The sequence below is a fragment of the Podarcis filfolensis genome, assembly GCF_964270895.1.
Source record: "Podarcis filfolensis genome assembly, chromosome: 6".
Lineage (NCBI taxonomy): Eukaryota > Metazoa > Chordata > Lepidosauria > Squamata > Lacertidae > Podarcis > Podarcis filfolensis.
In genome coordinates this window covers 5,799,278-5,813,358 of record NC_139609.1, presented here as the reverse complement: position 1 = coordinate 5,813,358, position 14,081 = coordinate 5,799,278, and the positions used below count along the sequence as shown (strand labels likewise).

Here is a 14,081-nt window from a genome sequence, read left to right as displayed (position 1 = left end):
GTTTTCTTTGCTGTTCTTTCCTCATCTTCCTCTACCTCTGGGTATTGAAGGTTGTCTTTCACAACAGTCAGGAATCCAGTGGCCTCAGCAATTAGCACCAAGTCCTCCATAAAATGTACTGTATCATTGGCACTGTGACAAACATCTTTGAACATCATTTATTGCTACATCACATACATTGCCAAAGGTAGGTCTTAATTATTGCAACAATTATTACCATAATTAATTGCTGCAACAAGCTCTGCAGACATGTGCAAACAGGATGGGTAGCCACTGTTAACACACTTGTAACAGGGAAGACGTGCCAGAAATGTGCGCACATGATGCCTCCCTCTTCATTAGTTTCTGATGGGCATAGTTCCAAGAGGCAGGAGGAAAGAGGCTGCTTATTTATGTTCCACTGTGCATACAAGACACTCCAAGCACCATACGCCTATGAAAGCTCATTTCTACATATCCCTCTTTATCTCCAAGCTCAAGAGAGCTGCATCAGGGACACTCACCTGGAACAATGATGCAAGTGCGTCAGGTTACAAACACTTCAGGTTACAGACTCTGCTAACCTGGAAGTAGTACCTTGGGTTAAGAACTCTGCCCCAGGATGCATCCCTGCCAGCCATGCCTCTCACCCTCGGAGCCCTTTGCAGTGATTTTTATCCATACAAACAAGATGGGAGCAACTACACGTCATCCTTCTGTGACAGAAGGATCTAAAAAGTCACGTACCTTGGCAAGAACCTTTGGGCAGGCATTGCCAGCAAGGGCTTCCCCTCTGCAACAGCTAATTGCTCAGTTGGAAGGTATCATGCAGAGACATCAGCACACACACACACACACACACACACACACGCAAAGACACTCTGCAAAGCCCTTTAGCCCTTGTAGAATGAAAGCTTTAAAGCAAAGCACACAGACACCATTCAAAGAAATTGTTTTGTGAGATTTGAGCCTGCTCCTACATTTTAGAGATTTTAGCCAATGAGTGAAGTCAGAGCTGTAACTGGCAAGTGCTGGAAAGATATTTATCACACAAGCAATATCCATGTTGCAGAGGGAGTACTGTGCCTGAGGAAGCATGGGCTACTACCGCCCTGCAGTGTAGCCTATTGTTGCTATACAGTGCTAAAATTACAGGGGAATCATAGAATTGTAGACTTGGAAGGGACCACGAGGGTCATCTAGAGCAGCCTCCTACAATGCAGGCAGGAATCTTTTGCTCAGCACGGGGCTCAAACCCACAACCATGAGATTAAGAGTCTCGTGCGTTACCAACTGAGGAGAAGGCAGAGAAGGAGGCAGAAGTGCATGACAACCCTCCAGACTCTTGTGGGGAGGAATTTTGGGAAAACCAGGCAGGGGACTGTTAAACAGATTGCAACAGCAACATGGGGGTGGGAGGAGGTGATTAATTGCTTTCCCACCCATGGAGGGAAGCTTGGGGTGCTTGTTGCTTGTGTGAACACTTAAACGGGTATATTCACATCAAAGGCACAAAGGCTTTTTTTTACTCAAGAAAAGAGTGGCCTGTGACCTGAATTAATAACATTGCTAAAGTTTTTTAAACTTCATAACCAACAAGAAATCCTAATGGAATGCACTGGTTGCTTTTTATCAATTTAATCCTGTGTTTATCCAAGCGTACAGAGGAGGGCAACCAAGATGATTAAGGGTCTGGAAACCAAGCCTTATGAGGAACGGTTGAGGGAGCTGGGTATGTTTAGCCTGAAAAGTCCTTTTACATCATGTTTATTTCTGACCGTACAAGCCTACAAGAAAACACGTCCGATCACTTCAGACTCCTTCAAGCAAGTCACAAAGACTTTACAAACGCAACAGGAAGGTCTCATATTACACACTGAGGAGGAGACTGAGAGGAGATATGAAAAACCTTTTAAAATGTGGGCAGTTCCAGAATTTACATCATGTAAATGCCAGGGAAAACCATTTTAAGTTGGCACCAAAAGGAAAGGACTATATGTGTCCCACTGTTACTACACAATGCGCTGTTCCTGGCTGTGGAACCTCAAGAAGCACCTCTCCTAATCTTTACAACTGGAGATAAGATACATGGAGATAAGAAGATTCATTATGCATGACAAACTGAATATGTCCCAAAATGGGATTCCATAAACAATTATTTTGGAATTTGCATTGATGGGTATTCCCCGCCCCCCTTTACACTGCCCTTCAAGGCCTAACGTGGAGTCTTTCAAGTCTATTTTGTTTAGGACATCAAGTCAAGGAATTTGTAAACAGAGTAGTAATGATACAAAGGAGTACTTAAGAGAAAAGTCTGTGAGGAATGATATCAATTTTCTGAGCAAGGTGTCAAGCGGCTGCCAGCGACTTCCGGCTGCTTGCCCAGGAACGTATAAAGACAAGGGGATATTTCTTACCGTCTGCTTTTTATTCAGTATTTACAGAGAGAGGCTATAGAACCCAGCCTCTTGGATAATGGCATTGTCCCGAGTGAATCTCCACCCCACCCCCCTTTCTCCCACTTCCTCATTCGCCATTCTCATCGTCTCTCCTACAGGTGCTGCTATGTGCCCCCTGTCTTTGAGCTCTTTGCTCTCCTACTTTTAAGGCTCACCAGGTTCTGGGAGATGGAAGGTCTGGGATGCTTTCTAATAACAACCTGTCAGCTGGGTGTTGTTCTGTGTCTCCCATTATTTCCCAGCTTTCCCCCTCATCTGCCTCTGAACTGTGACCTCCTTCAAACCCCTGTTGTAAATCTATACTGTCTTCCTCTTCCTCTTCCCCGGAAGGGTCAAGCTAGGGAGGCGGTCTCCAACATCCTTCTCTGACCAGTCTCTGACACAAAGTTGGTGGAACATTATGCTGGGGAGATGATAAAAGATGTAAGAAATCATATCTGTGATTGAAGATGGGAATGAACTGTATGAGATGTATATAGGGCACTGGTTAAATTGTGGAGTAGGCACATGTTTCTTCCTCCTGTGGTTTCAGCATCCCATCGCTGGCAACATTTCCTTCTGATGCTACAGCCTTTGCCAACCTGGTGCCATGACAGGTTTTGGACCACAACCCCCCATCCAAGCACCTGGAAGGCACAAGGTTAGTGAAGGCTGTCATAGTGCAACAATGCACATCTGTACACATAGCCCACCAGAAGTAGGACACTGCGCAGGCTTCACATGCAGCACAGAAATTTGTAGGAGCAAAAGCAGTCCAGAGAATGAAGTATGGAGATGCAGAGGAGTCAGCTGGGGAAGCCTGGGATGAGAATCAACATCCTATACCCCTTTGAAATGTGTTTTATTTTCAAATTGACAGACCACAATTAGGGCCATCGCTCAGCCTCCCAAAGGTCCTGTTCCCTGGAGACAGGGTCTGAGCTTTCAAACAGGACTGAGCTTACAATGTTGAGTGCTGTGAGGCTAGAAAACAGGAGCAGCTTGAAAACACAATTTGCCAGCTACGCAAATTCATCATAACTCACTTTGTCACTTGAGTTCTAAGCTATGGTTAGAATCCAGTGGTCATCGATATGACGACCCTAAGTGCACGAGTCAGCAGAGGCCATCCCAGGCACCCACAATATTACACACCCACAACCCACACACCAAAACTTGGCTTGAAAGCAGCATTTTTTCCTATCACAAATGATAAAATAGTTTACAAGATGTGCTTTGTCGTAGGGTGTGTGTAGCAACACAACAATCAATCCACTTTACAGATGTGCTAACAGGTCCAGAAAGATTGGAAAGCCAAAATACATGTATTGGGTTGTAACAAAGTTTTACTCATAGTAGACCCATTGGACATGGTGAACACTGGACACAATCCATTATTTAAGACCTGAGGAAGAATTCGTATTTACTGTACTTCAGAACTTTTGCTCATTTGCAGATTCAAAATAAATCCACTGATAAAATCTTTTATTTATTCAGATAGGATTTCTGCAGTTACTGATGAAGAAATCTCATAAATGCATCTACACCAGGGATTGGCAACCTAAGGCCCAGGGGCAGGGAAAGGCTGGTTGGGCGAGTGGACCTCATTTTGCGCACACAAAGACTTGGTGGAATCCCACCTGATCACAGTAACGTGGCCTGAAGAGCTACTGCCTGCCAGAGAAAGCAGTACTGGGTCAGATGAACTGCTGGTCCAACTCAGTAGAAGGCAGTTTCACACCCAGCTTGAATTTGAGTAAACAAGCTTAGCAATGAATGCCAGTATTCACATGTTGAGGCAAATATCTGGTAGCCGTTGAAACAAAAACTACAACACGGATAATTTAGGTATAGATACGTTTCCTAGTCAGGTCATACTAGTTCTCTAGAAGAATCCCCTCCGCTGGCTTCACAAATTTGGCACACAGCTAAAAGAAAACAAGTCAGGGAACAAATACAGTGCTAAGGTCAAGTTATTAGCACAAGGCAAACACACTCAGAACTGGCTGAGTACCACGTTGAACTACACCACCAAAGATACATGCACTCGGTTGTAGTCAACAAAGTTTGATTCAGAGTAAACCCACTGAACACGGTGGACACTGGTAACAATTGGATTCATATTTACTTCAGATCTTTTGTTCACATGCAGATTTAAAATCATTCCACTGCTTATCATTTCATCTGCTAAATCAGGTAAGATATCTGCAGTTACTGATGAAGAAATCTCACCATTGCCTGATTGTGGGAAAGACCTGTCTGCTTCATGCCTCTTTGACAAGTCTTCTTTCTCTTCTGCAGTCTCGTAAGTTGAGCGGCGATTCCTTACGGAGATATTTTCTTCACCCACCATGGTGTCAGGCTAACGCACTGCAGAGGACAAATTTTACTTGTATGAAGTACTTCAGCTTTTTATGACCATGCGCTTATCATCTTTATTATATGATGTATAATTATAATCATTCTAAGAAGCAAAGTGCTTCTTTCTTTTACAAAACAAGTCCCTAGGCCTCCTGGCTGCCAGAAAACATTTCTAAATACACCACTTCAGACTGATGAAAGTTGTGAAAGTAGAGGATAGGGTTTGTTCAAAACCACAAACTGTTCCCTTCACTCTCTGAACCAGCTTTACTCAATCTTGGTTGGGTCCCCAGATGTTGTTGAACTACAATTCCCATCATCTTTGACCACAGGTCTTCCTAGCTAGGAATGATGGGACTTGTATACATCTCAGGATGTATGGTTAAAAAGGCTGCCTTAAACTTGTATCTTTCAAAAGATTTGTTTTGGTTGATTATTAATGGAAGTTAAAGTTGCAGGAAATGTTATCTGACCCGATCTTTGTTCCTTTAAAATCTTCCATAAGGATAAGATTTCGCCACTTGCAGCCCTTGTGTTTAAGGTGATATCTCAGTTTAGAGGGATAAATCACACATACACAGCACTTCTTTGCTGCCAGTTCTGATGATCCTTAACAAACCTTTTGCCCAACTACACAGCCCTTTCCCCAAGCTGTAATTAAACCAGAAATCGTACAAATAACCATAGTTTTCCATTTCATCCAAGTTTGAAAACTATGGCTCCCACTTCCCAGCTTGGAACCCGGTGGGCTCAGCCTTTACGCACGGAAAGGAGAGGAGGAAAAGGGGACCAGCAGGCTTCCTTCGCTCCTTCTCCTCTCCCCTCGCACGCCATCGCTCCCTCTCGACGGCGACCGGGGAGATTCAGGAGGGGTACCTGCGCCCCCTCTCCCGGCCCTTCGCCGCCCCTCGCCCCAGTCCGAGTCCCATCGCCACCGTCCTCGGAGCGCGCACCTGAGTCTCCGTGTCTCTCTCCTCCTTGCGTCTTTTGCAGCTCCGCAAGCGGAGGGGAGCGCTATATGGCTTGGCTCCTCCTCTGCCTTCGTCAGGGCATGTAGGCGAAAGAGGAGGCGAAGTCGGAGGAGGAGATGGGAACAAGACACGTCGCTGCCCCCTTTGGAAACAGAATGGTGGACTAAATCACGTAGGAGGAACCTTTGGTCCTCCAGATGTTGCCAAAGGATGTTCCCAGCATCCTTGGACATTGGCTATGCTTGCTAGAGCTGATGGGAGGTTGGGAGCTTTGAGGATGGGAGGTTGTTCAGCAACATCTGGAGGGACAATGGCTCAGCACACCTGGGCTAGTTAGCTAATCCAGCAGTGCTTATCTTTCAGTCGAACAGTGCCACCTAAAGGCACCTTGCAGAAAACTATACAGTTGGGAGATAACGGTAATGATTCAAAGCAAGCTGACGCAGGAAACTGTCCCACGTTTAATACAATATATTAAACAATATTAAACAAGCGTTTAATACAGCTTGTGCCAAGGGAAGGGTTCGTAGGATGGCAGCCAACCTCATGAGATTTTTTGTGGAACTAGAATATGGCAACCCCATTTTGGAACCAGGATATGGCAAGCACCTTGTCACACGGGGCAGCCAAAGAGGGCAGTTTTAATGGTAGAAAACAGCAGACCCATTGCTAGTCTGTAACATGGGCACAAGGGCACTAACTTGTGCAAGCAGTTTTTATTTCTATTTTCGATTAAGATATATGCTTATTGTAAACCACCCTGGAATCTACTGGATGAAGTGTTTTAAATAGTAAATACAGGCTCCACACACACCATATGTGGGAAATGACTTAACTGGTTATCTTGTATGTCTCCTGAATCTTGCCTTCTGTGTATTGCATGGAAGCCATTCTTTTTACAGGAGGTCATCATCATCAACCTTTTATTCGACCGTCAGTCAGAAAAAAAGTACGTTTGTCAATACACAGTTAAAACATCCAGGAAGATTTTAGAACTTAGCCAACACTAAAATGGGCTAAACAGATAGCCCCATATCAATACAGTCAATTATAGTCTTGCGACGCTTAAAAGCTAAAAAAAGAAATTTGGCCACCAAGGAAGGTATAGCTCTATTCAGCAAGTGTAAAACCTGGTTTTCTCCGGGTAGGAAGCTAAATTGACATAGGTGTGGGTCTATAAAATTTTGTCTAAGCTCTGCATATGAAGGGCAAGTCAAGAGAATGTGTTCGGTGGACTCAACCACACCCATGGCACAATGACAGGTTCTCTGGGCGTATGGTACTCCCCTGTACCTTCCCCACAATATCGCAGAGTCAAGGACATTTAATCTAGCCGCTGTAAGAAGTCTGCGGTATTCAACATAGTGGATTTCTGCAAGGTAGGGGGCTGGTATGGTCCGATAAATCTGGTCCCCTAGGAACATCCCTGGTTTTACCAGGGCTATGTCCTCTTGTCTGGCAATGTCACTCAGTCTCCGGGAGATCACAGCTCTAGCTTGATTGTACGTCATAGACTCAAAGTAAAGGTGAGACAATCCACAGGATTGAACCTCGTTAATGACCTCCCTTTCCCACGATGATTGGAAATCGTCCCTCAATATCAAGGGGGCAATACCCACTGGTTTAAAACAAAGCTTGAGCCATAGCCAGAGCTTCGTCTTCAAGGCCACATACCGTAGAGCTTGCCAGCCGACCTCTAATCTCATAACCGCACCCGCTACTGAGGGGGGAATCCTAAGGATGGCTCTAAGGAATCGCGTTTGGATAGAATCCAGTTTCAAAAAATCCCTACGGGAGCCTAAAGAGATGCCCACCAAAAGAAGGGAGAGGACTTTCATTTGAAAGAGTCTCAAAGCTATCTTCACTGATTGAGCCTGATTCTTAGCATATAGAGATCTAATCTGGATGGCTGCTTTAGATGCATTAGTTGTTATATAATCTCTATGGGCCAGAAAAGACCTATTTGACCGTATTACTTGTCCCAGATATTTAAAGCAGTTAACCTGCTCTAGGGGGATCCCATTCATTGACCATCGATGGAGTCTCGGTCGGGCAGAGAAGACCATGATCTTGGTCTTAGCATAGTTGGGTTGGAGCTCATGCTGATCACAGTATTCATGTAGAGCTTGCAACATTCTCCTCAGTCCAATAGGGGATCTGGCAAGAAGTGCAGCGTCATCCGCATACAGAAGAACATTCAGAGATCAGCCTGCTAATTTGGGGGGGGGTGGTTTACAGGAGGTGATAATTAAAGTTTGCTGGTAACACAAAAACCCTGTGCTTTAGGTCTTAAGAAGTCAGGAATGTCATGCATGCCTTCCAGGTCACATTTAAGATAAAGACTAGCACCAGGGTCAAGAGAGTTCATTGGGGAATGCATTACATATCAAGTTATGCCAACTTTGTAAACACCATGAAACTCCACATCGTCTTCCTTCAGGAAGTATACAACCCAATTATAGGAAACAAGCTCCCAAGTGAACCCTGCTTCAGCCAAAAAGAGAACAGCAAAGACCTGGTGAAGAGAGCACAGCAGAGGTTATATTTTCTGAGAATCCTCCGGAAAAACAATCTCTAAAAGGACCTGTTGATGGCATTTTACCATTGCACTGTGGAGAGCGTACTAACTTATGGTCTGTGTGTCTGGTTTGGGAGCTGCACAGCCAGGGAAAAAACAATGCTATCCAGGGTTGTAAAGACTGCAGAGAGAATAATTGGGTGCACTCTTCCCACCTTAGATCAAATCTATGCTGCCAGGTGCCATAAGAAAGCGGCAGAGATAGCACATGACAGTACGCACCCCGGAAATGATCTCTTTCAGCTTCTGCCTTCTGGAAGAAGGTAGAGGGTTATAAAGGCCAGGACTAGCCGCCTGAGAAACAGTTTCTACGCTAATGCAATTCTGGTTCTAAACGCAGCATAAGGGGTCTCTGTAGTATAGTGTATTTTAAAATGGGGTTTTAGAGGTTTTAGGGGGTTTTGAATGTTTCATGTAGTTTTATGTAGTTTTTATGTAGTTTTGTGGTAGTTTTGTGGTAGTTTTATGTAGTTTTTCAATTTCATTGTTCCGCAAGGGACAATGACAATAAAGATATCGTAATCGTAAAATGGGTGGCACCAGGATGAGGAAAATCTTGCATAATACTCAGTAGAAGAGAGCTGAATTTTAAAGCCACAACAATACTGAAAGTTATGCCAACTTTAATGATGCCACAGTCTACAGAAATAAACCACAGAATAAGTTCAGATTGGTGCCCATCATGACAGGCCAAGCAAAGCCGTTTTACATATACAGTGTATGCCTGCACATATTGTGTCTCTTTAAAGCAAAACACAACTTTCCAGGCTTGTTTTGTACCTAGCCAGCACAGAGCCTTTGGTAGACCCACAGGTTGGCAACCCCCCCACCCTTGTTTTGGTTCCTATTCCTTTAACTGTAACATGGCATGTAGGAATTAAGCATAAGAAGCTTTCCACATTGCTCTGCAATTGCATGATAGGCTGGTAGCAAGAGGAATCATAGCAGTAAAAAAGGGGGGAAAGAAAAGAACAAGGAGATGGCAACCCTACATATCTCAAGAAGGGGGCAGTGGAGCTCTTACACAAAGCTTGCCTCCACCCCAGGCCAAATGATCTCATACTACCACTACAAATTTGTCTTCCCAAAGCATTTGGCCTCCACACAGAGCGGCAGAAACAAAGGGGGTTTAGTGGGGGGAAACCCTGATATATTGGCTTGCCATCTGTTGCCATAGATGAAAACATCTGAACTAGGGCATTCTTGCCCCAATCTCTTTGCACTGCTGTTGCATTCTTTTCCACTATTTGAGCAAAAACCGAACCTACTACCACTACATTTAGAGCAACAAAGCCTGCAGAAGAGCAAAGAATGAAGCAGCTAGGTAGCCAACAGACTAGGACACCCATCTTAAAACATCTGCACTGGTTGCTCATTGGCCACATGTATCATTCTCTCTCAAGTATACATATAGTTTTCTGCAAGGTGCCATTAGGTGGCAGTATTTGACTGAAACATAAGTGCGGGTGGATTAGGTAAAGGTAAAGGTACCCCTGACTGTTAGGTCCAGTCACGGAGAATTCTGGGGTTGCGGCGCTCATCTCGCTTAATAATAATAATAATAATAATAATAATAATAATAATAATAATTTATTTGTACCCTGCCCATCTGGCTGGGTTTCCCCAGCCACTCTGGGCGGCTTCCACAAAGACCAAAAATACACTAAGATGTCACACATTAAAAACTTCCCTGAACAGGGCTGTCTTAAGATGTCTTCTGAATGTCAGGTAGTTGTTTATCTGATGGGAGGGCGTTCCACAGGCCGGGCGCCACTACCGAGAAGGCCCTCTGCCTGGTTCCCTGTAACTTGGCTTCTCGCAATGAGGGAACAGCCAGAAGTCCCTCGGCGCTGGACCTCAGTGTCCGGGCAGAACAATGGGGGTGGAGACGCTCCTTCAGGTATACTGGGCCGAGGCTGCTTAGGGCCTTAAGGGTCAACACCAACACTTTGAATTGTGCTCGGAAATGTACTGGGAGCCAATGTAGGTCTTTCAAGACCGGTGTTATGTGGTCTCGGCGGCCGCCCCCAGTCACCAGTCTAGCTGCCACATTCTGGATTAGTTGTAGTTTCCAGGTCACCTTCAAAGGTAGCCCCACATAGAGCTCATGGCAGTAGTCCAAGCGGGAGATAACCAGAGCATGCACCACTCTGGCGAGACAGTCCGCGGGCAGGTAGGGTCTCATCCTGCGTACCAGGTGGAGCTGGTAGAAAGCTGCCCTGGATACAGAATTGACCTGCGCCTCCATGGACAGCTGTGAGTCCAAAATAACTCCCAGACTGCGCACCTGGTCCTTCAGGGGCACAGTTACCCCATTCAGGACCAGGGAATCCTCCACACCAGCCCGTCTCCTGTCCCCCCAAAACAGTACTTCTGTCTTGCCAGGATTCAACCTCAATCCATTAGCCACCATCCATCCTCCAACCGCCTCCAAGCACTCACACAGGACCTTCACTGCCTTCACTGGTTCTGATTTGAAAGAGAGGTAGAACTGGGTATCATCTGCATTTTGATGGACACCCAGTCCAAACCCCCTGATAATCTCTCCCAGCGGCTTCATATAGATGTTAAAAAGCATGGGGGAGAGGACGGAACCCTGAGGCACCCCACACTCATCCCCCACCACCACTTTCTGAACACGGCCCAGGAGGAAGGAGCGGAACCACTGTATAACAGTGCCCCCAGCTCCTATAGGCCGAGGGAGCCGGCGTTCGTCTGCAGACAGCTTCCGGGTCATGTGGCCAGCATGACTAAGCCACTTCTGGCAAACCAGAGCAGCGCACGGAAACGCCGTTTACCTTCCCGCCAGAGTGGTACCTATTTATCTACTTGCACTTTGACGTGCTTTCGAACTGCTAGGTGGGCAGGAGCATATCGATGTATGTAATTTTTATTTCTTAATTATATTTAGTGGTAGTATGGCTGTATTGTTTTTTGTAACATAAAACCATTCAGTAAAAATTATTTTTAAAAAAGGTGGGCAGGAGCAGGGACCAAGCAACGGGAGCTCACCCCGTCATGGGGATTCAAACCGCCGACCTTCTGATCGGCAAGTCCTAGGCTCTGCGGTTTAACCCACAGCACCACCCGCGTCCCATCTATAATCCTTAAGGATTACTATAAATAATCCTTATAGATTACTTTGTGTTTTATTATGTTTCAAAAACAGTGTTTCTAGTGGTGCGAGCCGCCCTGACCAACATTTGGTGGACAGGTGGGCTATGTGGGCAAGAAATGATAGAAATAAGATTGATAAAGCTGCCTTTCTTTCAGGGCACTAAGAGAATTTTTTTAAAAAGAAACATTTAAAAGATAATGAGAGAAACAGAGCTGAAATATTGCTGGGGGACAACAGGATCCTGGAGACACGATTTCAGCGAAACCATTCCAGCTAGAAAGCACTTTGAACAAAGTTGCATGAACCCACTCGGAAGTTCTCCATCCAGCAATGTATTTCGAGCAGTTTTGTTGGCAGGGTTGGGTTTCATCTCATCCGCAGCAATGTGTGTGGAGAGGCTAAGACGCCTTCCCGATGCCAGTGGCTCTGCTTATCTGAATAGGGAAGGGGTGAGGTTGAGGCTGTGCCGCTGCACCAGTGGAACTGCCACCAGCAATTCCGCACTCCTGTGCATCCTCCAACCTCACTGTCACCCGGCCGTCCAGGTAAACAGCAGAATTGCTTTGGATGCAACAGGCATGTGTTCAGACAGAAGGCTAACTACAGTAGATCCTTGTCTTTGACAAGCTAGTCTGTCTGACAAGGTGTAGCCATAGCTGTCAACTTACAGATTTGAAAATAAGGGACCAGCAGCCTTGAAAATAAGGGACCAGCAGCCAAAATAAGGGATTTTAGTGAACCAGTTAAAAGGGACCAGATAATTTTGGAGAGCAGCACCGGTTTTTAGCCCTTCGTTTCCAGAGGTTGCTGCTCAAGACACCAGCCGATGAAATACTGCAATTAAATAACTACAAGCAGCAACCACTTTGCACGCAAAACGAAGTCCAAGCTACGAAGATACTGCTGCAGTTCTGTATCTTTTCTCTCGTGCTCCATCTGCAGCTCTCAATTCCATCAGGTGGGGCGGGAGGAAGGGGGGGAATAGCACCCGAAGTAAATCCGCAGATCAGACCATCTATGCTAGTCTACCACTACAAATCTATGGGAGAAGTGCTTGCAGTCCTTCCCTTGGAACACCTGCCCACGCCTCTGAGAGCCAGTGTGGTGTAGTGGTTAAGAGCGGTAGTCTCGTAATCTGGGGAAGCGGGTTCGCGTCTCCCCTCCTCCACATGCAGCTGCTGGGTGACCTTGGGCTAGTCACACTTCTCTGAAGTCTCTCAGCCCCACTCACCTCACAGAGTGTTTGTTGTGGCAGAGGAAGGGAAAGGAGAATGTGAGCCGCTTTGAGACTCCTGAAGGGGAGTGAAAGGCGGGATATCAAATCCAAACTCTTCTTCTTCTTCTTCTTCTCTGCCTCCCCCTCTTCCTCCTCTCTCTGAACTTTCTCTATGGTTGCCCTCGCTCTCCTCTCAAGGCTCCTCATCAATTCATAGACCTTGCCAGGCTGCCCATCTCATTCGGGTCCTTCGGTGGCACAGCCGCAGTACGGCCTAGCAGGAGCGGGAGCAGCGGTGACTGGCAGAGGGGAAGCCCCAGGCAGAGACGCTCAGTTCGGTGGCCGCGAGGAGGATGGTGGCGGAAGGGTCCGAGGCTCCCACCAGTCCCGGCGGGGAGGGGTTCCCGGGGGCCGAGGCTGGTGAGAGGAGGCCGGAGGGGGGCGGGCTGGGCAGCCAAGCAACACAGTTGGAGCCTCCCTCCTCCCTGGCCGGCAGGGAGGGAGGGAGAAGAGCTGCTTCCTTTGAAACCCGGGAAATTTAAGGGACATCCATCAATAAGGGACAGCAGCGGGACATGGCGCTGGGATAAGGGACTGTCCCTCCAAATAAGGGATGCTTGACAGCTATGGGTGTAGCCAGGCTCATCCGGATAGATGAGCTTATGCAACGAGATGTGGTGATGATGTTTGATGTATTCATCCTCCTCTGCTGAGTTTTAGGATCAGCACTGGGCATAGCAGAATCGTAGAACTGTAGAGTTGGGTCATCTAGTCCAACCCCCTGCAGTGCAGGAATCTCTGCCGAATGTGGGTCTCGAACCCTCGACCCTGAGATTAAGAGTCTTGTGCTCTACTGACTGAGCTGGGCAGTGGTTTTGGTATCTTTCAGAAAGACTTTGGGGCAGATTTATGGAAGGTAGGTCTATGAACAACTTTCAACCATGAGAGGAAATGGAACCTCCATGTTCAGAGGCAATGTACCCCTGAGTGCGGATGCCTGGGACCTTTATTCTGCTGATACCCTGCTGCTTGTGAACTTATGGAGGAACCTGACTGCCCATCTTTGTGTTGAGATAATCCACCAGTGCGAGTAGATAAATAGGTACCGCTCTGGCGGGAAGGTAAACGGTGTTTCTGTGCGTTGCTCTGGTTTGCCAGAAGCTGCTTAGTCATGCTGGCCACATGACCCGGAAGCTGTCTGCGGACGAACGCCGGCTCCCTCGGCCAATAAATTGAGATGAGCGCCACAACACCAGAGTCGGTCACGACTGGACCTAATGGTCAGGGGTCCCTTTACCTTTATGAGGAACAGGGTTTTTCCCACACGGGCCTGCTCAAACCTTACGGTCATCTTCAGAGGCCTTCCTGAAAGGCCCCCTCCCTCGCATTAGGTAGTGACTACCGGAGCAGGGCTTTCTCT

At 46.6% G+C, this 14,081-nt stretch overlaps 1 protein-coding gene across 2 annotated transcripts in view; it reads right to left on the bottom strand.

The window, feature by feature from the left end:
- The window catches only part of LOC310765934 (sterol O-acyltransferase 1-like), a 43,019-nt gene extending 37,079 nt beyond the window's left edge, over positions 1 to 5,940 (bottom strand). Inside the window, exons 1-2 of one of the 2 annotated variants that reach the window (XM_083621607.1) lie at positions 5,732 to 5,940; positions 4,650 to 4,787 (exon numbers count right to left, since the gene is read on the bottom strand). In XM_083621607.1, coding sequence (XP_083477733.1) covers positions 4,650 to 4,770 — 121 coding nt within the window. In that variant the 5' untranslated portion in view covers positions 4,771 to 4,787; positions 5,732 to 5,940. The remainder of the gene's footprint in view (positions 1 to 4,649; positions 4,788 to 5,731) is intronic. The other variant, XM_083621609.1, reaches the window with a different exon arrangement.
- Positions 5,941 to 14,081: the final 8,141 nt, after the last annotated feature.